Source organism: Didymella exigua (assembly GCF_010094145.1).
Source record: "Didymella exigua CBS 183.55 unplaced genomic scaffold M421scaffold_6, whole genome shotgun sequence".
Classification (NCBI taxonomy): Eukaryota; Fungi; Ascomycota; class Dothideomycetes; order Pleosporales; family Didymellaceae; genus Didymella; species Didymella exigua.
The window spans coordinates 634655-658674 of NW_022984780.1; the positions used below are offsets into that span (position 1 = coordinate 634655).

Below are 24020 nucleotides of genomic sequence, written 5' to 3' on the forward strand. Positions count from 1 at the left end.
ATGTGAAATGGTGGAGGTAGTCGCACGGGCCGGAAAAGTAGCTCCTGTGTCACAACCATATGAAGAATAGATCCCTGCATCCAAGCTGTCAGGAACGCTTTCCTTGCATCGCCGTGAGATTGGTGAACTTCTCGGTCCCTCAGCCCTGGGCTTTGTGCCGAGTGTTTCGCTTGCCGTGGACAACGCACAGATTGATGCTTTTTCTGCGCGCCATAATTGCCCCGCTCGCAGTCACCGGGGTCTGCAGCCTAGCAATCTTCCAATGATGACCGTAAGGTCCGAACTGCAATTCCTGATGCTGCAGGGTGTAGGCTGACATGGGGTCGCGATGCACAAGGCCTGAGGGTCTGCGACGCGGTGTTTCAAGATGTTTGATTGCAAGCTGTGTTATCTGCGTAACGCTGGCGACCGCCATAACACAATGCCTGAAACGCGGATACATGACGCCTTGGGCTTTGGTAGCGAATGCTTATGTGGTTTAGGAGCTTATTGAGAGGACATTTCGGCATTCGCTACCGCAAAAGCAAATGTATGAAAAGGTCGGAATAGCTGGCCACGTGTTGCACTTGAGGCTTGCGTCGAAGGTTTTGGGGGCCGGATTCGCTGTCTCCCAGATCCGTGGTCATCTCCCAAGCTTGGGTCCGCAAGCCACTGATCTCCAGGTCTGGTAAGGGCACAGGTCCTTGAGCTCGGGCTCTAGGGGATCAGCCATGGGGCCCCTGCTCTGACAGCAGCCGAAAGCGAGCAAGCGCTAATCTAGGCCAAGAAGCGACAACAGGAATGCGATGTGGCAGGCTCCGCTGGCGTGTACCACGTTACTGGCGCTGTGGTGGTGGGTAAGAATCCTTGAAGAGAAGGCTGCAGGCGGCGCCGTAGTGTCCGTTCGCGGGAAGACGCTTCGTTCGCGGGCTGAGATGCCTTTCGGTATGCTTGTATAAGATACTCGGAAAGGGACCGCCTTCTGAGTTGCTCACACCCATCAACAGCTCGACTGACTCCAGCAAATATCAACGCCATCACTAGCCTTCAAGTAGTTTTTTCAGAGCACCTTACCGAGACAATCTCCCGCACCACCATCGCCACATCCCAGAAGTTGACAATGGTTGGCCGCCTCAGCATGAAGACCAAAAAGACAGTCCAGTCTGGACAGAACTCCCTCACGGAGAAGAACCTCAGACTTCACAGCTCCACGTACACCAACGTACGTTTTGCGTTGGATCTTGATTGTGGCCATTGCTGACACCGACCTGTAGTGCACTGCTTCCCAAGATCGTCTATGTGACCAAGACCGAAAATGGGCAGAGTCGTCAGAGCTGTACCGCTTCGAGGACGACTTGAGCGAGTCTGGTGACGAGGACCTCGACACTAGGAGGTACAATATCGCTCTGAGGAAGGCCGCATCATTGGAAGCCATGAAGATCTACGGTGGTTGCTTCACATCCGGATTCCTCGCCATGACGCACGGAGACCTCGACAACCGCAAGATGTCTTGCCCTGACGCCGAGGGTATCGACCTGCAGAGGCTCGCCGTCGAAATGGCTCGCGTCGACACCGGCAGCATCGAGACTGGGTCGAGATCCTCAGACAGCTGCGGTAGCCCGCGACCAGACTCGGACACCTTGAGTCGAGTCGACACACGAGAGAGGAGTGAGAAGAAGTGGAGCTGGAGGAGCCTCGGAAAGAAGAGGCGGTGCGAGAGGAACGCGGCATGAGCTTGAGCCCATTAGTGCTTGCTGACTTCGGTTGATCATACTTAGCGTTGGTGTTTTGGGTTTCGATTTATTGACTGACATAGCGCTGCTGTTTTCTTTGTTTGCATATCCCAGGAAAATCCTGGAAGACACGACGCATGACCTCGTGTTGTATAATAGTGGCGACGAATAGAACCACGATGGACGAGAACGGAAGAGAACGAATACTACCACAATATCTCACACTTCAACAATGAGGGAATCCGTGATGCTGGCGGAACTTTGGAGAGCCGAGATTGTTGATAACCCTGCAGCCCTGCAGACCTGGAAAGGCAAGCTTGAGGTAGTTGTCGCTGGAAGAACATCTTCCCTTGAAACCTCCCCTCGATCTGTGCAAACTGCCTAGCAATGATTGCTCCAGCATTGCCGCACCATTGCTGCACAAATTGCTTGACGTGTTTGATGTTATTGTGCATCTCGGTGAATTGAAGGCTCCGTGGCTGGCGTGGGGTGGTTGCTGCACGCCCACGCTCCAAAGCCAGCTGTACAGCTAACCAAACAGCCGAGCCAGTGACCGCAGCGCAGCTGCAGCAGTCACGCCGAAGTGAATGCGCGACACAAAAACAAAAACAGGAGACAGTGAGCAATTATTGAAGGGCAACGGCGTCCCTGAACGAGGTGGTAATGGGGAAGATGTGGTGAGAAATGACGTCTGGGTGGGCCTCAGAATTCGAATGGCAGAGGTGACGCTTGGTTTTGAGATTCGAAAGAAAGGGCAGGTGCGACGAGACATCGCGACTGCCTCTGGCGCCATCGTTGCTATTGCCAATAATGGCTCTTCGGTCCTGTGTCCTTCCTGGGTCGAACGGTCCACTTTCCAAAGCCGTCAGCTGGCGATTGGCGTTCGCTGCTGCGTTCAGCTGCAAAGTGACTGCACCTGCACTCTGCGAAGCATCGTGAATGAAGCCCCTACCTAGTGTCAGCTTTTGGCCTCACCGACATTCGCATTCCCACACACTCCTTACCCTCTGCATTGCACGTTTACCTCGTGTGACAGCTTTCGATCCTAGAAACATCGCTCACAGCGTACGCCCCACCCCTCGTCTCCACCAGCGTGTCGGCGTGCTAACACACTAGGTCATAGCCTACGCCATAGCAACAGTATCTTCAGCGCCCACCATTACACACACCCACTACGCCTTAGAGCAGTAACGGCCTGTCAGACCCCCGTAGCATGAGCTCGCAATCCTCAAAGCCCCGTCGTACCTCTACCGTCGCGCACGATCCCTTGGCAACACCTCAGGTTTACTACGGAGAGAGCCACTCGCGCAAGCATGCCAGGGCACGCACCTACTCGGCTGTGAGTGGCATGTGACTAAGCAGCGAGTGCGAGTACTGACGGACTACAGAACGTAGACCGCTCTGCCCGCAATGCCTCGTTGTCCGAGGGCGTGTCCCAGGGCCGCCGTATCAGTCATGGTCAGCCACCAATGCCTGTGTGAGAGTGCGCACACTGACCGCCGCAGACGAACAATCTCTCCAGCCCCGCCGCTTCCTTGTTCAGGTCGAAGAGACCCTGAAGACGCTCCTTTCTCGAGAGGACTCGGACGGAAACTACCAGATCACAATCGACGACAAGGGCCCAAAGGTGCGGCCAGCATACATGAACACGTCTGCGGGCATTGCTGACATAGACAGGTGCTGTCGCTCGGTACCCTGGCATCCAATGCCCACAACAAGTTCGATGTGCGCGGCACATACATGCTCTCCAATCTGCTGCAGGAGCTCACCCTCGCCAAAGACTACGGCCGCAAGACCATTGTCCTCGACGAAGCGCGTCTGAATGAGAACCCCGTAAACCGCCTCTCACGACTTATCCAGTTCTCCTTCTGGGACGGCCTGACCCGCCGCATTGATGGCTCCAACATTGCCAAGGTCGGTGTCGATCCCAAGGATTGGACAGACGACCCACGCCCTCGTATCTACATTCCTCCCGGTGCTCCCGAGCAATACGAATATTACACTCGCATCGCCAGGGAACATCCAGATATGCGCCTCGATGTTCAATGGCTGAAGGAGCCTGTCGACGATGAGATGTACGTGCGTGACCTGAATAAGGCACCAGGTCTGCTCGCTATCGCCATGGAGAAGTGGATTGACCCCGAGACCGGCAAGGAGGATCTGAGAGGTCTTCCATTCGTTGTGCCTGGCGGCCGCTTCAACGAATTGTACGGCTGGGACAGCTACATGGAGTCGCTTGGTCTTCTGGTCAATGACCGTGTTGATTTGGTGAAGTCAATGGTCATCCATTTCTGCTTCTGCATCAAGCACTACAACAAGATTCTCAACGCCAACCGAACGTACTATCTCTGTCGATCGCAACCGCCATTCTTGACAGACATGGCTTTGCGTGTCTATGAACGCATCAAACACGAAGAAGGCGCTTTAGACTTCCTCAGGGAGGCCATTCTCGCCGCTATCAAGGAGTACCACTCGGTATGGATGAACGCCCCTCGACTGGACCCGGAGACTGGTCTCACGCGCTACCGACCCACGGGTAAGGGCGTGCCACCCGAAACTGAAGCTTCGCATTTCGAGCATGTTCTTGAACCATTCGCCAAGAAGCACAACATGAGCTTCCAGGAGTTCGTCGAGGCCTATAATTACCGCAGAGGTGTTGATGATGAGACTCTCAAGGAACTGGATGAGTACTTCCTGCACGACCGCGCTGTGCGTGAGTCTGGACACGACACATCCTACCGTCTCGAGACCGTCGCTGCCGATCTAGCATGTGTCGATATTAACGCCTTGCTATACAAGTACGAGGTCGACATTGGCCGTGTTATTCGGAATCATTTCAATGACAAGCTCGAGGTCCCAGAAGGGTTCCTATGTGCTGACATGAAGCCTGGCCACGTCGAGCACTCTGCCGCTTGGGAGCGCCGTGCCAGAGACCGACGCAGAAAGGTTGACAAGTACCTCTGGGATGAGGAAGCTGGCTTGTACTTCGACTATAACACTAAGAAGAAGGAACGCACCAACTACGAATCCGCGACGACGTTCTGGCCCATGTGGTCAGGTCTTGCGACACCACGCCAAGCTCAAACTCTTGTGGACAAGGCTCTGCCGCTGTTTGAGGTCTTTGGCGGGTTAGTCTCGGGTACTGAGAAGTCCCGTGGCAAGGTTGGTCTCGATCGCCCTAATCGACAGTGGGACTACCCCTTCGGCTGGGCACCACAGCAAATCCTGGCCTGGGTCGGTCTGCAGCGTTATGGCTTCGACGAGGAAGCTCAGCGACTTTCTTACCGATGGTTGTACATGGTTACAAAGGCATTCGTTGACTTCAACGGAGTCGTCGTCGAGAAATACGATGTCACAAGACAGATCGATCCCCACAAGGTCGAGGCTGAGTATGGTAATCAGGGCAGCGACTTCAAGGGTGTGCCTCGTGAAGGGTAAGTTCTTCACGGCTTGACATTATCATGAAACTAGTCGCTGACATTGAATAGTTTCGGCTGGGTCAACGCCAGTTACATCTACGGCATGACACTCCTCAGCGCACACCAGCGTCGTGCGCTTGGCGCTCTCACCAAATGGGACGACTACGAGAAGGCTATGTCTAACCTTGGTTTGGCTTGAGCGCTCATACGTTTTAACTTTCAATGTGTGCTTGCTCGTTGGCGTTTGAGATACTGCAGAACTGCATGCTTGCTTGTACAGTGTATAGCGCTGCTTTGATGTAAACTTAGAAGCCCTATGATCAACGAACAATTTTGATATTATGGCCATCGATCGATCTGCTAATTGTAGGTGCCTAAAAAGCGAGCGGTGCAGCAGGTCGCTTATGCACAAACCGCTTCCAAACTTGCATTCATGGCTTCAGCGAAGGCGCTTGTACGGGTTCGAACATCTTTAACCATTGTGAAAGAATCCGCTCGTGGAGGCAGCAAAGCCTAAAGACTTCTTGGTTCAATAAAGGTTGAGCGTAGGTTTGCCTCGTGTAGTGGGAAGTCTCCGTAGGTGTTATGGCACGACATCTCCACCCCTGTTAGAAGTCCCTACGGCTGCAACTCGAGCAGACCCTGAGCCACTGCTACACCGCCTGGAAGTTCAGCATATCTTACGAGATACTGAGTCGCCCGAAGTCTCGATCAAATTGGGGAAGCTGGGCGGGGTCTGAGCACGATGCTCCGACCGTTACGTTCCGCACTGGACATTATCAGGATAAAATTGTTCCTGGCGAGGGGGAGGAGGAGGAGGAGGAGGAGGAGGGGAGTTTGTCAGAAACGGAAAAGAGAGTCGATTCATACGAGGAGTACAGGGAATATGAGCTGTTCCAGGGCCCGGGTATGGCGCTGCCGGCGCAATGTCTTCCTACCCGTGAGTCCAAACGTCTTGCAATGGAGGTCAGACTGACGTTTGTGTCGCAGCTGCCTACACGACCTCCGGAGCGGCGCGGTCCACAGCGCCCGGTTCTCGCCTGAACCAGATCCGCAATCGCCATACGCCGAGTGAGGGGACGTTCGCGGATCCAACTTCAGAATATGTGTTGCCGATTTTGTATCCTGCATATCTCTTCCAGCCTCCATTCCAAGCCACGCCGCCTCGTATCTCCTCCGCTGATCCTGATATCTCGCAATCACGGTTCTGGTTCGAGCAGCCTGCACGTCTGCCATGGCCTTTTTGTTCCGGTGTTGAGTGGGCGTTCGGCGCTGTGGGTTTTGAACGTGATTTAGTTCCGTGTATTGCTAGGGTGGAGGAGCAGCTGTATCAAATTTGAGGCGGTTTAGGATTTGGCGGATGTGCTGCGTCGGAGTAATGGGGGGGGGGTGGGGGGTGAGTCTGGTGACTGCGCGGGATGGATGAACTTAACTGACAGCGGATGATGGACGGAAGATGGAGTCGCTGCAGCACTGGTGTGGGAAGCAGACGTGTTGATGATGTTGGAGCGGCGATGGGGTGGGAATGGAAGGGAAGCGGAGTGGCAGGTTATAAAGATAAAGGCTAGACAGGGTGTGTATGTTGTGGGACTCTGATAATCCTCAGGATGCAACTATTTATATGGTCTTATGTATTGGGATCATATAATGTGTTCGCGAATGTTGGGTCAACGCTCTCTAATGGCATCAGAAAGGATATTGGAAGCATCTTCTTCCCTCTTTCTTGGCCGTACAAAGTCTTAAAGATACGAGCAACGTGATATTTAAATGATGGTATACTCTTGCAGACCATACTTTTGAGTATGGTTGCAATAAACGCTTGATTCAAATTCTCTCGCTCCTGGAGGTACTCCCCACCTGTCGAAGGTGTTGCTGTGGAAGGCATGACCCCATTGATCGTTTGCAATACTGGTAAGATTGATCATAATGTGAGTGTTCGCATCATTGTCGTTGCAGCGAAGGATGAAGGGAGGTCGATTCCAAACAGGTCACTGGACGGAAACGCACCAAGGGGCTGTTTTCGAGGACTCCGGGACTCTGGTGAAGCAAACGCATCTGGCCACAGCCCAAAGGCACATAGATTGGTGTCGCGAGCTCCGACTTCGGCCGTCGACGAACAATGATTTCAAGTTCAGCCGAAGGTGGTATCGGTCTTGTGGGGAGATAAGCTGGGAGAGGACCACAAGGCTGAAGTCTGGTCGATGTCTCGACAGCGGGGTCGCCGCCAGGGCTGCACGGGATTTCTACCTTATATACTTCATGGAGTCGTGATATCATGAGCCTGCAATCCAGTGTGATGCTCGAGGAGACATGTAGACAAATGTACATCGCTGTACGTGTTCCGTTCAAAGCACCAGCGCCTGTTCATGGTATCTCCAAGGACTCCAAGGAGAGACAGACACCTAAGCATTAGGCCAATAGTACATGGAATGCTCTAGACGGGTTTGTTCTACGTCTAAGGCAATACGCAGGTGTAGCATATCCTCAGATGCTCTCACTGGTTTTGGTGTGAATGCTAGCTAGGCAAACGGGGCATTTGAGTACCAATGATTATCGGTCATCAAACTGTAATCGTGACAAACGCACTGGCTGACCACAGAGTAAATTCATTTTAGAAATCAGTGTCAGCCTTGTGATACTACTCAGCCACACTTTCGCTGCTTGTGATGGGTGAGATAAAAGGGCGCAAGGGCGAAGACAGCGATGGAAGATGCTCGAAGCCCATCGTGCACGGGCCACAAGTGTGGCGGTGACCTCACTGCCCGACTTGTGAATCATGGCCGCTCAGAGATCGAGACCACGACACACGCAGCACAAAATGTAAGTTCACCGCTCACCGCAGCACTCGCCGACATTCCTCTTCTCTCTCAATCTCATGCTCGCCGCCCGACAAAGCGCCGGGTCAACCGCTCAAGCACAAGACTCACCCCGCCTCTAGATCATCACCCAGCCTTCACACACGACACACATCTTCTCAGCAACACGTATAACACAAGATGTCTGACGACTGGAACTCTGTCACCAAGATTGGCAGCCGCGCTCGCGGTGGCGCTGCCGGACCCCGCGAGGCCGTCGTCAAGGGCAAGAGCGCTCTGAACGCCGCCCAGCGCAGCGGCGCCGTCATCTCGACCGACAAGAAGCAGTTTACCACTGCCAACACCGCCGTAAGTCTCCCGCTGCACTCGCCGCTCGAGCAGTAAATGGTACTCGGGATCTTTTCTAACAATCCTGCAGTCCGGCAACACAGAAGGCCAGCGCCTCACCAAGGTTGACCGCAGCGACGACATCATCAAGCCCAAGACGGTCGGCACTGTCATCGGCCAAGCGATCTCGAAGGCGCGCTCCGAGGCCAAGAACGACAAGGGCACCACCATGACACAGAAGGACCTGGCCACCAAGTGCAACAGCACGCCGACCATCATCGCGGACTTTGAGCGTGGCACTGCGACGCCCGACCAGAAGCTGCTGGGCAACATGGAGCGGGTGCTCAACGTGATCCTGCGCGGCGACAAGATCGGCCAGCCCAAGTTCCCGAACAAGAAGAAGTGAGCGCGCGGTAGACCAGAGTCGTGCCGATGCGCGGCTTTGGGGCTTCTTCCGGCTTTGGGGGACTGTTCAGGCTGCGTCGAAGTGCGCTTTTGTCTTTGGATTAGCGGGCGTTAGATGGATATCTCGGCGGAGGAATATCAAAATGGCATGCTTAGGCTGGAATTGCTGAGGCGAGGGCCAGATTGCCACATCAGCCTTGCTCTGACACAGGCAGTGGGTTCGGCATTAGATACCGTGAATCCACGATTTGCGACCCAATTTGTCGATTCAAGACTCGTGGATGGAGAATGGCTCGTGCTGATACTTCGTGACTCCGCTTCAAATGCTAGCTTGATGCCCTTCCACTGCAGACGGCCCATCACACATGGGCGGCGTCTCGCTGGGCTCCTTGGGCGGGACCTCTCTCGAACCCTCAACCCTCTCCGCTCTCAGAAACACCGGAATCACACCCCCGGTCTCCAACGCGAAAGGCCGATGGCCCACAGCCTCCAAGATGCTCGCAATCGCGCCCGAATGGCTGGTGAGGCTCAGAAACACATTCTCGTCCTGTGCAAACACACGGTCCAGAAACGTAGCCAGCCTGTACTTCCTCGCGCGTCTTGGCTCGCGGTAGTCGGCCTCCCACAGTGCATCATTCTCGCTGAAGCCGCGCTCGAAGTTCAGATGGGGAAATGCGCGCTCGAGCGCTGTCTTTGTGCTGCGCCGGTCGCACGTGTGCACGCCCAGCGCCTCGCGGAGCAGTTCGACAATGTATGGTGTGTAATCTTTTCCCGCTGGGAGATTCAAGCCCCGGAACGACAGGTCCGCGGTCTGAATCGTTCGCGTCAGCGGCGAGACGTAGTACGTCTCCGGCGGCGGCAGGCCTTGGGTGAGTTTCTCAGCCCAGAGCGCGTTGACGTCCTGCGCCTGCTGCTCGCCAACGGGCGTCAGGTGCGCGTCGGCCCATACCAAGCCGTCGTGGCCGTCGAGCGCCGAGTAGTAGCAATCCCACGCGTGGGTGCCGTATTTTGATTCTGCGACGTTGTGCCAGCCCTGCCCGTGGCGGCCGAGGAATAGGACCTTGAAGCTCGCGCCGTCTGTGACGGAGGAGGCGAGGGAGCGCGCGTAGTGCTCGAAGCGCGGCCAGATCTTCTCTTTACTGTCTTGGTCCGAGTCTGTAGGGTACGAGCGGTCTATCAGGCCGAAGTTTTGCTTCTTCTGTAGACGGTGTTAGGCAGAGGGTCTCTGATGGTGGGTAGAAGGTTGTCCTACGAAGTCGAATGTGGTGTCGTCGGTGGAGTCTTCGGATTGCAGAAACACGCCTTTCTGTACTGTGTATTTGTAGTGGAAGTCACGTGGCGGGGCAGCTGGAACGGGAACACTGTGAGTGTTGTCTGAGGACATGGTGTAGATGAAGAAGATCAAGAGGGTGGAGACGAAGAAGATGGGTCTGGGGGGTGTCAGCATGTGGACTTGACTTGTGGAAGAGCGTGAGTGTTGTACGCGGAGATGCCTATGCCGAAGATTTTGTATCTGTTGGGATTGGAAGGTGTCAGCATCACACTTCGAGAATCGACGGAGATGGCAGCGGAGAGATTGGAATGTTTTGTAGACTTGTGTGCGACTGATGGAGTGAGGTGGTGATGAATGTTGATGTGAGGCTGTACGCTAGTGACGTGAGCCAATCACAGCATCGAACCAAGTCACGGTCGGTGTTGGTTAATCGTAGCGACGTAGCAGTAACAGCCTGCCTGACTTGTCTTGAGTATCATAGACGTCTCGGTTATTATACAGCCCTCAAGACATTGTCAGTCATTGTGACATGTGCATCTACCATCCAGAGCTTGCTGCTCCCCTCTTCAGTGTGTGCTTTCATACTGGTGTTCATTTCGGGTACATCGCTCTGATATCGTCTATCTGCAGGTCGCTCTCAAGAACTTTTGAGAACCTTCAACCCAACCGGATCCGGAACGCCGTTGCATGCATGCACCATTCCAGACATGTCTCGTAACTTCTGGTACATTACAAGCTCGCTGTCTACATTGACGTCGTCGCTCGCTCACGCGCTGCTCACAAGTTCGCCTGCTGCTGGTCCGCCTCCCTCTCCACCTCGTACTTGAAGTCAAAGTACGGCTTGTCGAAGTGGTGCACACGCACGTAACCGTCCTCGCCACCAGAGCAGTACGAGGTGCCCTGGGGGTGCACGGCGACGTAGTTCAGGGGACCGAAGTGGCCACGCACGCGACCGATCTCTTCGGCGAAGATCTTGTGGTAGAAGCGGGCTTCGAATTTACCCTGGCGGGCAGAGGTGGTTGTGACGTCCATGGCGGCCTGTCCTCCACCGAGGATGACGTAGTCTTTTACGGGGGTGATGGCAGCGCTGTTGAGGGGTGTGTCGGCGACGTAGGACTTGAGGACGTCGAGGGTCTCGACGTCCACGAGCTTTGCCGTCTTGTCCTTGGAGGCGGTGATGAAGTATGTGCGGTCGGGCGCCCACTGGAGGTCGGTGACTGCTCACTGTTAGCCTCATCCAAGAAGTATACTTGATGACTACGCACTCTGCATGTCGGCGTCGTGTGCATCGTAGTTGCTGCTCAGGAGCTCGCCCGTCTTGCCGTCCCACTGTGTGATGGAGCCGTCCTCGTGGCCGGAGATGATGTACTTGGCGAGGTACGAGAAGCCGGCGACGGTGGCCTTGCTCTCGTCGCAGACTATGCGTAGAATCTGCTCGTCGCTCTGGGTGGCCTCGACGTCGGGGTTGATCTCGTAGACGACAATGGTGGACAGGTGCCCGGCGCGCTTTTCCGTGACACCCAGCAGCTGCCTGCCGTCGGCCGAGAACTCGACGCGCTTGATGGACGAGCCAAACTCCCACGTCTTCAGCAGCTTGCCTGTCTTGACTTCCCACAAGCGCATCGTGTTGTCGGCGCCGCCGGTCGCGAGCAGCTCCGAGGTGGGGTTGACGTCGACGGTCCACAGCGCGCCGACATGGCCGTGGTATGTTCCCAGCCGCTCGCCGTTGTGTGAATCTGCGTCCTGTCAGCGGCCGGATTCGCTCGGGAGTCGCGCTACCTGCGCCGGGGCTACTGACACCATGCGCACACAACATGGTCCTTGGAGACGGAGAAAATCATGTCGCCATCGGGGTTGTATTTGACCTGCGTGAGCGCGCGCTCGTGGCCGGAGAGAAGGATCGGCCTCATGACTGCGGTGTGTGTAGGAGCGGAGGCGGTTCGGGGGGTGGGTGGCCTTTGTGGTTGCGGTGACTCTCGCACTGCCCTGTTGGTTGTCTCGAAGTCGCTGTGGGACGAAATTCGAAGCCGCTAGCGTGCCCCGCAATTCCATGTCTCATGGACGTCTGCCACACCTCGTCTCACCTCTCACTGTGAAGGCTTGCACATGTTGATTTCATTGAGAGACACCGTTGACCGCAGAGTTGCTCAGGAGCAATTTGTTTTGAAGTCGTCTTTCGTCAGCAGCTTTCCTCACTGAATCTCCAGCTGGCAACGCCTTCGACAGACGCCGCCGCTTGCCTCCCGCCACTGTCCATCTGCACGCCCATGTCGCCAGCAACACCGTAAGGCATTACTGACTCACATTCGTTCTGCATCACAAGAGCAAGGGCTACTCGTAAAAAAGCCGTTCAGGCGTCGTGATTCACATTGAGTCGAACCTAATCCATCATTCACCCGCTCTCCTTCTTCGATTGGGGCTGCTAGTAAGTTACTTCAATGTGTCGTCTTCTTCTTTAGTCAACATCTGCAGACCCGATTATTCGCTCGTGCATTTAATCCCCTGATTTGTTGCACTAATAATGTGGCTCCTTCAGTCAAAGTCAACCTGGCAAAACAAGAATCATCTTCGTGGACCGGAATTACCTTCTGTGACCATCTACTTATCGTGCAAGTCTTCGTCAAGACAGCTTGTCATTGCTGCAAGACATAACCCGCTCACCTCATCGCTCCCAAGATAAAAGCCTCAGCACGGCTCGAGAAGCCGGACATGCTTGCACAACCAGAGAATCGGGTTGCCATCAAGTAGAATACGTGTATACTTGCACGAGTACACGTATTCCTTAAGCTCTAGAAGTGAAGGACACTCGTGGTAACGCCAGCCTTGGCGCGCATATCTGCCTTTCCACGCCCCATCGCGTCGATGACCTGACCTTTCGTCCGACAGCTGGTCACTGACCGCACTAACAGCAGACACAGATCACACCAACAACCCAGCAGTCCAGTAATCAGGCAGTCATAGTACAGTGCGGCACCATGTCTAACCTTGATTCGCCAGATGCAACAATGGTTTCGACCGCACTCGACCGCCTGGAGAAGCTCACTACTGACCAGTATATCGTAGCTTTCGGTCCCAATGCCAGGCAGTTCTTCGCCACTCCGAACGGATACGCCGCGTTCGTTACTTCGCCTAATCCTTTCGCCCGTGTTAACCACCAACAGCGTACAGCTTCCAATGGAAGTGCTCGGCGACATCTCAAGCAAGCCTGTCAGGAAAATTACGTGGGCATCGTACGGATCTCGCCCTGACTCCTGGTTCTTTGCCTACGAAATGACAGATGGCACATCTGCCTTCCAGGTCGGCGAGACCATCCCGCCAGCACTGCAGCAGTTCATCGACAGAGTCCGCCCGGTGGCTGACCTCTGTTCCGCTCTACGCGTGCAACTCGGCGACAACGACTCTTTTTTCGCATGGGCAAAGGCGTCATGGGCATGCCACGGCGTCCCTGCTGCAATAGAAGCTGAGCTGTGTCATTTGAGCGGAGCGCACATGAGATCCGCCACCGTCACTAGAGGTTCTTTGAAGGGAACACTGAGCCAGGTTACATGGCACGGCGACGGATCATACTTCATCGGAGGGCAGCAAGGGTACTTCTGGCACTTTGAGTCCAGTATCGCTCACCAGGCCTGGGCCAGGCTTTGGTCAAGCGGGACTGCAGCACCGAGTCTCACGGAGCTGGCTGAGCTGGTGGTCAGTAACGTCTCTGATATGCCATTACCACAGGCTAACAAAACACAGCTCGTGGCTCTCAACCCGCACGCCCCCGTTGGAGAGACGTTTGCGCTCATCAAGAAGCAACACAACGCACAAGAGGCTCCATTCGTCATCAGCTTCTACCAAGATACTGTGTACACAGCAGAAGCACTTGAGCCCGTACTAGAAGCCCAAGACACCCGTCTACAGCACGTCGAGCGAGAGCCGGAAAAGCCCAAGTTCTTTCGATGGGCTGTTAGCAAGCGCACTGGGCGTCCGCACTTGAAAGACTCCTGGGAATTGGAGCTCGAGAAGGGCAAGAAAGTCAAGGTGTGGGAGGACATGGGGAAGAACTGGTATATCGTCGAAGCTGGAGGAGGAGTAAGAGGCTGGGTGCACGGCACGTGGCTCGCATTCTGTGGTAGCAGGGTGCACAGAGACCCTCGCAGCACATACCAGCAGTTCCAGGAGGACATGCGGAGGCTCCTCGTCCCCGGGCAGCTTCGCGACTTCCCTCCTCTGCGCGACTACATGAGCGAATGCGCCAAGGTGGCGTGCCAGCCATTGAGAGAAGGCACCCAACCAGGTATCTGCGTCCACGACCTGCAGACGCTGCTGGAGGGCTCGGGCAAGTACTCGTATGACTGGCTGAGGGAGGAGAGGAACGTGTGGCACCCGGACAAATTCGCCAGGTACTGCCATGCTCAGCACAAAGAGCACATCAAGACGTCGGCACAGGAGGTCTTCGTACTCTACGGCGTCCTCATGGACATGTGCAAGCAGCAAGAGGAGGAGTAGGAACCGACGAAGGAACAGGAGCCGTGAGGTGTTTGGAAAGCTTATTCTAGCGTGTCTCGAAAGCTTGTTCTGGCGTAAGTCGGAAGTTTTTTTCTGGCGTAACTCGATTTTTTCTTCTGGCGCTGATTGCATCGCGGCATCGCCAACTAGATCACGATAGCGAGCCGCAGGCCTGTCCCTTGCACTTTGGCTGTTCAGCCTCCCTTGCCCCAACGAATGCGAGCCTCGAGGTGCAATCCATATCAGGGTCTCCATATCAGGGTGTCCCATCCTGGTTAGTACGCAAAGCGAGACCGGCGCGGCAAAAGTTTGGCACTTTCGCGTCGGAGCGCATTGGACTCGTGCCGCACAAAGAGCGCGCGTTGACATTTTATGAGAAGATTCTGAGTCATGTCATTCAGGTAATATTTTGCTTTTTATCTGACCCCATCCTGCTGCCCTCCGCCCAGTCTGGTCAAGATACGTTGGCTTGGCCCGGTTTGGAAGGACGATGAATCCGATGTGCGGCGCAGGACGCGCAGTGGTGCGAGGCCGTGGATTGCCGCATACAGCTACCCCGCGATCACAAAATTCACAGGTCGCAGCGAGCGCACGCCGCCAACCTTTGTATACCTGCTCGATTGCGCGCGCTGTCAGGCACTTCAGCAGCACCAGGGCCATCATGACGGCCACCAAGATTGACGGCACGGCGATTGCGAAGAGCATCCGCGAGCGGCTCGGCGGCTACATCAAGGAGAAGCAGGCGGGCAACCCGCGGTACCGCCCGAGCCTGAAGATTGTGCAGGGTATGTTCTATGACGACGCGTCTTTTGTATAGTATGCTGCCATTGAGTGCTGACCCGATGCAGTCGGCGACCGCTCCGACTCCAGCACGTATGTGCGCATGAAGCTGAAGGCGGCCGAGGAGGCCAACATCGACTGCGAGCTGGTGCAGCTGCCCGAGGACACCACCGAGAGCGACCTGCTGCACCGCGTGTACGCCTACAACAACGACCCAGCCGTGCACGGCATCCTCGTGCAGCTGCCGCTGCCGAAGCACATTTCCGAGTACGACATCACCAGCGCCGTGGCCGACGAAAAGGACGTCGATGGCTTCGGCGCCGCGAGCATCGGCGAGCTGGCCAAGCGCGGCGGCAAGCCGCTGTTCACGCCGTGCACCCCCAAGGGCGTCATGGTGCTGCTGCAGGAGGCCGGCGTCGAGATTGCGGGCAAGAACGCCGTGGTGCTCGGCCGCAGCGACATTGTGGGCAGCCCCGCCAGCTACCTGCTGAAGAACGCCGACGCGACCGTCACCGTCTGCCACTCGCGCACCAAGAACCTGCCCGACGTCGTGCGCCAGGCCGACATTGTCGTTGCCGCCATCGGCAAGGCCCAGTTCGTCAAGGGCGAGTGGCTGAAGCCCGGCGCCGTCGTCATTGACGTCGGCACCAACTTCATCCCCGACGCCAGCAAGAAGAGCGGTCAGCGCCTGGTCGGCGACGTCGACTACGAGTCCGCCGCCGAGGTCGCCTCGCAGATCACCCCCGTGCCTGGAGGCGTGGGGCCCATGACCATCGCCATGCTGCTGCAGAACCTCGTCGACTCGGCCGACGCCACCTTCGACCGCCAGACGAAGCGCCACATCTCCCCGCTGTCCATCCGGCCCCTGGACCCCGTCCCCTCGGACATCGCCATCTCGCGCGCGCAGCATCCTAAGCAGATCACACAGGTCGCCAAGGAGGTTGGCATCCTGCCCCACGAGCTGGAGCCCTACGGTGCCACCAAGGCCAAGGTCGACCTGTCACTGCTGAAGCGTCTCGAGCACCGCCGGAACGGCCGCTACGTCCTCATCGCCGGCATTACCCCTACACCGCTCGGCGAGGGCAAGTCCACCACCACCATCGGTGTAGCGCAGGCGCTGGGTGCGCATCTCGGCAAGATATGCTTCGCCAACGTCCGCCAGCCCAGCATGGGACCAACCTTCGGTATCAAGGGAGGAGCTGCCGGTGGTGGCTACAGCCAGGTCATCCCCATGGACGAGTTCAACCTGCACCTGACTGGTGACATCCACGCCATCACTGCCGCCAACAACCTGCTCGCTGCCGCCATCGAGACCCGCATCTTCCACGAGAACACACAAAAGGACGCCGCTCTGTACAAGCGACTGGTGCCTGCGAAGAAGGGCGGACGCGAGTTCGCCCCTGTCATGTTCCGCCGCCTGAAGAAGCTCGGCATCGACAAGACCAACCCCGACGACCTGACCGAGGAGGAGATCACAAAGTTCGCCCGTCTCGACATCGACCCCGACACCATTACATGGCGCCGTGTCCTGGATGTCAACGACAGACATCTGCGAGGCATCACAATCGGTCAGGCGTCTACCGAGAAGGGCCAGACCCGCGAGACTGGCTTTGACATCTCCGTCGCCAGTGAGTGCATGGCCATTCTTGCCCTCAGCAACGACCTCGCCGATCTGCGTGAGCGCCTCGGCCGCATGGTCGTCGCCAGCTCCCGCAGTGGTGACCCCGTTACCTGCGACGACATCGGCGCTGGCGGTGCGCTCACTGCCCTCCTCCGCGACGCCATCAAGCCCAACATGATGCAGACGCTCGAAGGAACCCCCGTTTTCGTCCACGCCGGTCCCTTTGCCAACATCTCCATCGGCGCCTCATCCGTGCTTGCCGACAAGCTCGCGCTTAAGCTCGCCGGTACTGAGGCCGGCGAGAACCACGACGAGAAGGTCGGCTTCGTCGTCACAGAAGCCGGCTTCGACTTCACCATGGGCGGCGAGCGCTTCTTCAACATCAAGTGCCGCTCCTCCGGTCTCGTCCCAGACACCGTCGTCATCGTCGCCACAGTCCGCGCGCTCAAGGTGCACGGCGGCGGGCCCGACATCAAGCCCGGCGCGCAGCTGCAGGAGTGCTACCGCACCGAAGACGTCGAGATGCTGCGCCGTGGCTGCGTGAATCTGAAGAAGCACATCGCCAACGCCCGTTCGTACGGCGTCCCCGTCGTTGTCGCCATCAACAAGTTCGCCACCGACACCGACGCTGAGATCCAGGTCATCAAGGAGGAATCCCTCGCCGCCGGCGCCGAAGACGCTATTCCCGCCAACCACTTCGCCGAGGGCGGAAAGGGCGCCAAGGACCTCGCCGAAGGCATCATCAAGGCCTCCGCGCAGCCGAAGGAATTCAAGCTCCTGTACGGTCTCGACAACACCGTGCAAGAGCGCATGGAGGCCATCGCGAAGCAAATGTACGGCGCGTCCGCCGTCGAGTTCTCCGAGCTCGCGCAGAAGAAAGTCGACACATACACCAAGCAAGGCCTGGGCAACCTGCCCATCTGCGTCGCCAAGACGCAGTACTCGCTCTCGCACGATCCCGCACTCAAGGGCGCACCCGAGGGCTTCACCGTCCCCATCCGCGACGTCCGCATGGCCGCCGGTGCTGGATATCTGTATGCTCTCGCGGCGGATATCCAGACCATCCCTGGTCTGCCCACTGCCCCTGGGTACCTTAATATCGATGTCGATACCGAGACGGGCGAGATTGATGGCATGTTCTAGACGGCACGGCGGAGGGCGGTATAGCGCCGGGCGGGCGTAGATGACAATGTTCTCAACAACTTAGCATACGGCGTTTTGGGATGGGATAAGACATGGTATTATAGCGATATTCAACACTGGGGTAAATAGCATGGCAGAGCCACATACATGGCTAAGAATCAGAGAAATGACATTCAAACCACCGCTCTTCGTTGCCGTTGAAGTACCGTCTCCACGCTTTTTGTTGCCTGCTGCACTCACGCCAGCAGACCTCTCACCTGCTCCCCGTACCCTGAGACAGCGACGCGGCTCCCCGTCTCTGCAGATCCCCCTCGGACACTGCGTCGATGTGATGTTGCGAGTCGATTCTCTGCACCCCCGCGCTGCTCTGGGTGCTCTACATCGACGCTCAGTTAGTTGCATAAGATACGACCAGGCTTCGAGAGAAAGGACATAGGAAGGGAGCCGAATAATACTGATCCCGACTGCTAGCACTTCAATTCGCATGCTAACAGGCGTATTGGGGAATGTCATGGACCGACTAGGGAAGCAGAGGTGGTGGAGAGCGTAAGAATGAACATAATCGACGTATCCTTCCTTCCTGCGGAGATGCCAGTGGATAGGATAGGTCTGAAGCAGTTCATGATGGCGACGTCGTCTGGGCCCCTATGAGCTAACCTCCTCGCTACTCCGTTCTCTCCTTTCCCACCTCCCAGCGGGCGCTCTGCCGAGTCGCCGTCATTCTGGATCCCACACTGTCCTCGTACTTCGTGACTCAGACGTCCCCACCCACCGAACCCTGCGCTTTTGACCTTTCGTAGACTCACCCAGTTGCTGTCCCGACCACAGTCGTGAGAATATAAACATTTTGTCTGGAGACTCATTATAAGCAAATCATCCGTTATGGTCTAGTGGCTAGGATACATCGCTCTCAAGCAAGCGCCGATGTGGCCGGGGTTCGATTCCCCGTGACGGAATCCATCATTTTTGCCATTGGAGAGAGGTCGTGGTAGTTGGTTTTGCAGTCATGATAGGCCCTGGTAGAGGATTTTTTGGGTGGAACAGCACGTGATGAGGCTCCGTATGGTTTTTTTAGCGCGGACACGTGAGTTCACCACATGTGCACGTGGCTTCGCGTGGACGCAACCATGTTTCGTGATGGAAGCATCTTCTTTTGTGCCTACCTTGCCTGAGGCTGGCGGTGGTGAGGCGTGAGGGCAGCTTTTTCGGTGCTGGCGCGGCGACCACGTGACATGCATGCATGCGTCATACATGGCCATGCCTGTGGTGTTTGTATCATGCTGGCTTTCTACCTGACACTACTGATGCGCTGCGGCTTGTCGGTCCACGCTTGCTGACGCTTTGCGTTGTCCTCGCCGAAGGGCTCGGTCTCGACATCGACGGTGACAGTCTCTTCGTCGAGGGAGGCTGCGTCCGCCACGTGCTTCGGGCAAACGGGTTGCAGATCTGTCCGTCGCGAGATGTTGTCTTTCGGGGTCTTGCACCGGGTCCCGAGAGTTGCGTGCTTGAGCTTGAGCTCACGCTAAAGCGCGCTTGCTTCGTCTGGTCCTCCAGGATGGATCTGCCGGATGAGGGACTATACTCTGAGCTTCTGCAGCTCCGTTTCCATGTCTAGAATGTGCTGCTTCTGGATCTCGAGCTGCACTATGTCCTGACGAGCGCTCGCAACAGTCTTGCCGCTGGTTGATTTCTTCATTCTTTCGTTCTCGGCGAGCGCCTCTTAGGTGATGGTGGCGCCAACTCGTTGCGAAGCTGGCGCACTGTGTCTTCCTGCATCTGGGTGAAGACACAGCGTGATCTGGCCCTCGAGCTCCTGGATCTTGCTGAGGTTATCCACGTGCTGCTCGCACAGATCGTAGCACTTGCTCTCGATCTCGCCTAGAGGTGGAGCTATTGCGAATGTTTGGGATTCAGACTTCACGGAGACATGGGGGGTAGTTGTATAAGTTGATGTTTGCAACGACGCCTGAACAAGCACAGAGCCGAGAGCGTGTGATCTGGAGGAAACGCGGGTCGGTTGCGATCATAATCAGCTGCTATAGTCAGCGGGATAGGCATAATCATAAAGCCTTGAATTTACAAGGTCATTTTGGAGGTCGAGATAAGTTGATGACCGAGTTCATGCTGAACGCTCCACGCGTCGTCGAGGCGCTTTCGCACGGTTCGGAAAAGCCCCACCTGTGCACTTCCAACTGCACAACAACCCTCATTGCCCATTCTTGTCTGCTCTCTCACTCCTGTTTCCCAGTTCTCGTGGCATCTCCCCCTTCTCTGCCATGTCGTTCAGTACCTTCTCGGCGGTCTTCATTGCATCCACGCCAGCCGGGACGCCGCAGTACACCGTCGCGTGGATGATCGCCTCGCGGATCTCCAGCTCAGTCAGACCGTTGTTCCTCGCACCTCGAATGTGCACGGCCAGTTCAGGCGCGCGGTTGAGCGCCATCAGCATGCCGATGTTGATCAAGCTGCGCTGCTTCTTGTCGAGACCTGGGCGTGTCCATGCATACCCCCAAGCCCACTCTGTGACCATCTCCTGACCGGCTCGCGAGAATTCTGTCGAGCCGTTCTCCAGGGCATTGTTGACGTAGGAGTCGCCTACGACGCTTCTCCGCATCTCCAGGCCCTCTTCGAATAGCTGCTGGTGCATCTCGTCGTATTTGGGGTCGTTTGACGGCATGATGGTGTGTATTTTATGTGCAGAGGTTACGGGTAGGAGGAGACAGCGACTGGTTAGGACTGACAATTGAGGACTTAGATTCAGGTTTTATCTTAAGGGTTGCCACGCTCACGCTGTTCTTATGGTATACGAGTAATAACCGGAGTGCACCCCGCAATCCGACCTCGGACTACCCCAGTGCCCCACTATCCCCAGCCTGACATCCACGTCATGCCGCTCAGGACTCCTATCGTGCTGTCTTCCTCGATGTCGGTACCGATGGCAGTGGCAGAGCGTTGCAAGATCTAGGACTGCTCAGACTTCAACTGCCAGTCCTCCTGACCTCCCAGATATCTATACACCACGCGGGAATCAAGATCTCGGCAGCGCGGGTCGTTCGCGGCGCCCTCATATGTCTCCAGACCGATATCCCCAAGAACATTCTTCGAACCGACTCGTTTTGCCATCTCAACTGCCAGGCCGAAGTCCTTCCGCATCAACTGCACCTTGAAGCCCTGCTTCCAGCCTCCAGACGAAGGCGCATCGGGGTACACGTGCGGAACGGGACAGAACTTATCGCAGATAGTACTCTGAGCCGTACCAGCAGCGTACACTTTCGCCAGTGTTCTCGGATCAAGACCAGACCTCATTCCCATGTCAAATGCCTCTGAGCACGCAATCGCGATGATCCCGGACAAGTAGTTATTCGACAGCTTTGCAGCAAGGCCGAGCGATGGTCCCCCACAAGGAATAATCTGCTTGCCCATGAGCTCCATTAATCGGGTCAGGCGCGCAAAGTTGGGATCTGTTTCTGCGCATCCGAGAAAGATTGCAATAGTGCCTTTGATCGCACCGACTACGCCTCCGCTGACGGGTGAGTCGTAGAATGAAGCCGAGGGGAAGTGCTGTGTAATGTGGTCTTTGACTTCTAGATTGGTCGCTGTGTCGATTGTCGAACAGTCGATGAGCAACTTATTAGAGATGTCGCTGCTGCAGATGCCGTTTTCGGGCTCCAGGTATACCGAGCGGACGTGTGAGCCTTCGGGGACCATTGTCAGAATGGTGTCCTGATCACATCAATATTTCGACGTTATTGTGTTAATTGCGACTCGGCATACGGCATGTTGCGCAACATCTGCTGCGCTTATTCCTTTGTACACTCGGTCCGGAAATGCTTCGCAGACTTCGTCCACGACTTGCTCAACGACGTCGTAGACCCATATGCGTGACTCCTTGGGCAGATTATTGGCCAAATGCTCCAGCATCGGTTTACCCATGGCTCCAAGGCCGATGAAACCCACGGTATTGAAGTCTGCCGCGTCTGTCATTGCTTCCGTTGGATTTAGGTTCGTGTCAAAAGCTTGGAACCGAGCCTGTTGGTAAAGTAGATGTGGAACAAACGGAAGCAAGCAGATACAGTGTAATGACGAAGATGCCATACGCCCTTTTTACGAAGCAATGACGACAGGCTAGCGAGCGGGGTACAGTAAGACTTTCGGCAATACAACATGGCTAATGTGCATCTATATAGCCAAATTTATGTGTGAACCACCAACCGCCAGCATGGCTGTAAAGTCTATACACCGTCGATCAGTGAGGGGTTTGTCTGTTCTGGACGACCTCTGCCTGGCTGCTTTTCCACCTGGAACATACCGACGTGAGATAAGGATAACGACCATGAATTTAAATCACTCTTCAGCAACAGTCGTGTGTCAACGTCCATGCTGTGTCTTGCGGTCACTTTACTCTTCCGGAACATCAATTTGTCAAGCCTTCGACTCTTGAAGCGCGCAGAACAGTTCCTTCGTTAGCGTTCCTCATCCAGCACAAAGACAACTCAGGCAGAACAACGCGTATTCTGTTTGACCTCGGGCTCCGAAGGGATCTGAAGAGATACCCGACGCCGATTCAAAGGCACACCGAAAATAGACGACCAATCACGACAGGACCGGATGTTGTGAGGCGCTTAGCCAGAGGTAGATTGAGACCGGACGGTATTGACTATGTTGTCTACTCGCATGTGAGTCAAGAGTCTCCCGCCCAATCTTCGGCCGAAACTGAGATGACAGGTGCACTGGGACCACATCGGCGAACCGCGCGACTTCTGAACCTCGACCTTTATCGTCGGCCACAGCGCCCTTGCACTACTCTCCGGAACATCCGCAAAATACCGCGGCGGTCACTCGTTCTTTGAGCATGACCTTCTACCCGAAGGGCGCAGCATAGAGCTTTCCGACCCACTGGACGACAAAATCTATGCCCACGACTCCAACTCAGAACCGGCAACACCCAGCTTCTCTGTCCCATGGCGTCTTCATCCGACTTTTAATCTCCCAGATACTCTCGACATTTTCAGTGACGGCTCAGTACTCATCGTCAACGCCCAAGGTCATCTGCCGGGGTACATTAACCTCTTCACCCGCACGTCAGAGCAGCGTTACATGTATCTCAGTGGCGACGTATGTCACGACTGGCGTCTGCTGACCGGCGAGAAGCAGATCGGCGACTGGACTGATGCGGAGGGGCATGTATGTTGTATCCACGTGGACCGCGAGGCCGCTGAGACGATTCGGAGGATCAGGAGGCTGGAAGACAGGGGAGTGGAAGTTGTGTTCGCCGATGATGTTGAGTGGGAGAATGACCCGAAGAATAGCAGCAGGTTCTTTGGTGCTGGGTAGTAATAGGCAGGCGTGAGTTGGACTCTGCTCTGTCTGTATCATGACGTAGGTCAACATGTGGACTTCTTTGGCTTTCAGTTATCGTGGTTTCCGCATCATAAACGTACGTTGAGTAACTTGACAGGGTCAGTAGCACTTGCTATCGACCTCGAGCTTGCGGTTTGCGTCGTGCGTACATAGCCGTCACACTGACTGCCAAAACGACATCATCCACACATAGCGATAATGACATACCTACTTTTGAGCAGATTCACGAAGCTGAAGAGCAGGCAGTGGGATGTGGCGGTACCAACGACATAGACGCAGTCCCTGCTTCCAGCTATTCCATTCACCACGCAAGATGCGCTCTGGAACGCCATTTCGAAAGTCAACGGCCACGACTCGGACAGTTGCACTGCTGTGACGGGGATATTGATTCAAGACTTAACTCTTATCTCGGCTTGATATCCTGTCCGTGGCGCACGTTGAGTGGCGTCTCGCTCCCAGCCAAGAGTACGAAACTCCTTTTTTTAATACAATTTCTTTTAAAGTACACCGACCATCACGCATAAGAGATCAGAATAACATCGCGACCTAAATAATATACCTCCCGAGAGCTTTATAGGTGTGAACCTACATACTAGCACTTCCGAGGGCAACCACAAGGCTCAAGCACCATGGATCTAATTATTCCGACCAGAGCGCCGTGCCCGTCAATGA

The 24020-nt window shown here is 55.8% G+C and overlaps 10 protein-coding genes and 1 non-coding gene across 11 annotated transcripts; 7 read left to right on the forward strand and 4 right to left on the reverse strand.

Annotated features, from left to right (window-relative positions):
- Positions 1 to 1099: 1099 nt before the first annotated feature.
- Positions 1100 to 1712, forward strand: M421DRAFT_2789 (uncharacterized protein; the record flags this gene model as incomplete). Its single annotated transcript, XM_033588890.1, has 2 exons — positions 1100 to 1201; positions 1254 to 1712. 2 exons carry the CDS (start codon positions 1100 to 1102, stop codon positions 1710 to 1712), a joined length of 561 nt encoding a protein of 186 aa, XP_033451529.1.
- Positions 1713 to 2768: 1056 nt separating this feature from the next.
- Positions 2769 to 5494, forward strand: M421DRAFT_343182 (glycoside hydrolase family 37 protein). The gene is made up of 6 exons (XM_033589500.1): positions 2769 to 2777; positions 2836 to 3051; positions 3101 to 3164; positions 3218 to 3339; positions 3390 to 5146; positions 5201 to 5494. Exons 2-6 carry the CDS (start codon positions 2926 to 2928, stop codon positions 5328 to 5330), a joined length of 2199 nt encoding a protein of 732 aa, XP_033451530.1. The 5' UTR covers positions 2769 to 2777; positions 2836 to 2925; the 3' UTR covers positions 5331 to 5494.
- A 2230-nt stretch (positions 5495 to 7724) lies between these two features.
- On the forward strand, positions 7725 to 8701 carry M421DRAFT_343366 (multi protein-bridging factor 1). The gene is made up of 3 exons (XM_033589501.1): positions 7725 to 7951; positions 8070 to 8295; positions 8366 to 8701. The coding sequence occupies exons 2-3, from the start codon at positions 8128 to 8130 to the stop codon at positions 8678 to 8680; spliced, it is 483 nt and encodes a 160-aa protein (XP_033451531.1). The 5' UTR covers positions 7725 to 7951; positions 8070 to 8127; the 3' UTR covers positions 8681 to 8701.
- A 297-nt stretch (positions 8702 to 8998) lies between these two features.
- On the reverse strand, positions 8999 to 10063 carry M421DRAFT_99152 (phosphoglycerate mutase family protein; the record flags this gene model as incomplete). The annotated part of the gene is made up of 2 exons (XM_033598712.1): positions 8999 to 9877; positions 9932 to 10063. 2 exons carry the CDS (start codon positions 10061 to 10063, stop codon positions 8999 to 9001), a joined length of 1011 nt encoding a protein of 336 aa, XP_033451532.1.
- A 636-nt stretch (positions 10064 to 10699) lies between these two features.
- M421DRAFT_343408 (eukaryotic translation initiation factor 3 subunit I) lies at positions 10700 to 12167 on the reverse strand. Its single transcript, XM_033589503.1, has 3 exons — positions 11751 to 12167; positions 11218 to 11688; positions 10700 to 11169 (listed from the first exon to the last, which is right to left on the reverse strand). The coding sequence occupies exons 1-3, from the start codon at positions 11860 to 11862 to the stop codon at positions 10730 to 10732; spliced, it is 1023 nt and encodes a 340-aa protein (XP_033451533.1). The 5' UTR covers positions 11863 to 12167; the 3' UTR covers positions 10700 to 10729.
- Positions 12168 to 12561: 394 nt separating this feature from the next.
- M421DRAFT_417934 (uncharacterized protein) lies at positions 12562 to 14766 on the forward strand. The gene is made up of 2 exons (XM_033591629.1): positions 12562 to 13642; positions 13691 to 14766. The coding sequence occupies exons 1-2, from the start codon at positions 13028 to 13030 to the stop codon at positions 14441 to 14443; spliced, it is 1368 nt and encodes a 455-aa protein (XP_033451534.1). The 5' UTR covers positions 12562 to 13027; the 3' UTR covers positions 14444 to 14766.
- A 26-nt stretch (positions 14767 to 14792) lies between these two features.
- Positions 14793 to 18178, forward strand: M421DRAFT_417935 (FTHFS-domain-containing protein). Its single transcript, XM_033591630.1, has 2 exons — positions 14793 to 15228; positions 15292 to 18178. Exons 1-2 carry the CDS (start codon positions 15105 to 15107, stop codon positions 17985 to 17987), a joined length of 2820 nt encoding a protein of 939 aa, XP_033451535.1. The 5' UTR covers positions 14793 to 15104; the 3' UTR covers positions 17988 to 18178.
- Positions 18179 to 18863: 685 nt separating this feature from the next.
- On the forward strand, positions 18864 to 18943 carry M421DRAFT_t32. Its single transcript has one exon. It is a non-coding gene; the product is annotated as a tRNA-Glu (tRNA).
- A 1215-nt stretch (positions 18944 to 20158) lies between these two features.
- Positions 20159 to 20768, reverse strand: M421DRAFT_417936 (4-carboxymuconolactone decarboxylase). The gene has a single exon (XM_033591631.1). The coding sequence runs from the start codon at positions 20662 to 20664 to the stop codon at positions 20194 to 20196; it is 471 nt and encodes a 156-aa protein (XP_033451536.1). The 5' UTR covers positions 20665 to 20768; the 3' UTR covers positions 20159 to 20193.
- A 180-nt stretch (positions 20769 to 20948) lies between these two features.
- On the reverse strand, positions 20949 to 21971 carry M421DRAFT_2797 (uncharacterized protein; the record flags this gene model as incomplete). The annotated part of the gene is made up of 2 exons (XM_033588904.1): positions 20949 to 21710; positions 21762 to 21971. The coding sequence occupies 2 exons, from the start codon at positions 21969 to 21971 to the stop codon at positions 20949 to 20951; spliced, it is 972 nt and encodes a 323-aa protein (XP_033451537.1).
- Positions 21972 to 22206: 235 nt separating this feature from the next.
- M421DRAFT_408843 (uncharacterized protein) lies at positions 22207 to 23334 on the forward strand (the record flags this gene model as incomplete). The annotated part of the gene is made up of 3 exons (XM_033590360.1): positions 22207 to 22236; positions 22349 to 22663; positions 22839 to 23334. The coding sequence occupies 3 exons, from the start codon at positions 22207 to 22209 to the stop codon at positions 23319 to 23321; spliced, it is 828 nt and encodes a 275-aa protein (XP_033451538.1). The 3' UTR covers positions 23322 to 23334.
- Between the last annotated feature and the right edge of the window lie 686 nt (positions 23335 to 24020).

Coding starts and splice junctions, on each gene's coding strand:
- M421DRAFT_343408 (XM_033589503.1), bottom strand. CDS start 11,862: ATGAGGCCGATCCTTCTCTCCGGCCACGAGCGCGCGCTCACGCAGGTC. Junction 11,689..11,750: donor CCATGTTGTGTGCGCATGGT/GTCAGTAGCCCC, acceptor GACAGGACGCAG/ATTCACACAACGGCGAGCGG. Junction 11,170..11,217: donor ACACGACGCCGACATGCAGA/GTGCGTAGTCAT, acceptor AACAGTGAGCAG/TCACCGACCTCCAGTGGGCG.
- M421DRAFT_417936 (XM_033591631.1), bottom strand. CDS start 20,664: ATGCCGTCAAACGACCCCAAATACGACGAGATGCACCAGCAGCTATTC.
- M421DRAFT_417934 (XM_033591629.1), top strand. CDS start 13,028: ATGCCAGGCAGTTCTTCGCCACTCCGAACGGATACGCCGCGTTCGTTA. Junction 13,643..13,690: donor CGGAGCTGGCTGAGCTGGTG/GTCAGTAACGTC, acceptor AACAAAACACAG/CTCGTGGCTCTCAACCCGCA.
- M421DRAFT_343182 (XM_033589500.1), top strand. CDS start 2,926: ATGAGCTCGCAATCCTCAAAGCCCCGTCGTACCTCTACCGTCGCGCAC. Junction 3,052..3,100: donor GGGCACGCACCTACTCGGCT/GTGAGTGGCATG, acceptor GACGGACTACAG/AACGTAGACCGCTCTGCCCG. Junction 3,340..3,389: donor TCGACGACAAGGGCCCAAAG/GTGCGGCCAGCA, acceptor TGACATAGACAG/GTGCTGTCGCTCGGTACCCT.
- M421DRAFT_343366 (XM_033589501.1), top strand. CDS start 8,128: ATGTCTGACGACTGGAACTCTGTCACCAAGATTGGCAGCCGCGCTCGC. Junction 8,296..8,365: donor TTACCACTGCCAACACCGCC/GTAAGTCTCCCG, acceptor ACAATCCTGCAG/TCCGGCAACACAGAAGGCCA.
- M421DRAFT_417935 (XM_033591630.1), top strand. CDS start 15,105: ATGACGGCCACCAAGATTGACGGCACGGCGATTGCGAAGAGCATCCGC. Junction 15,229..15,291: donor GAGCCTGAAGATTGTGCAGG/GTATGTTCTATG, acceptor GACCCGATGCAG/TCGGCGACCGCTCCGACTCC.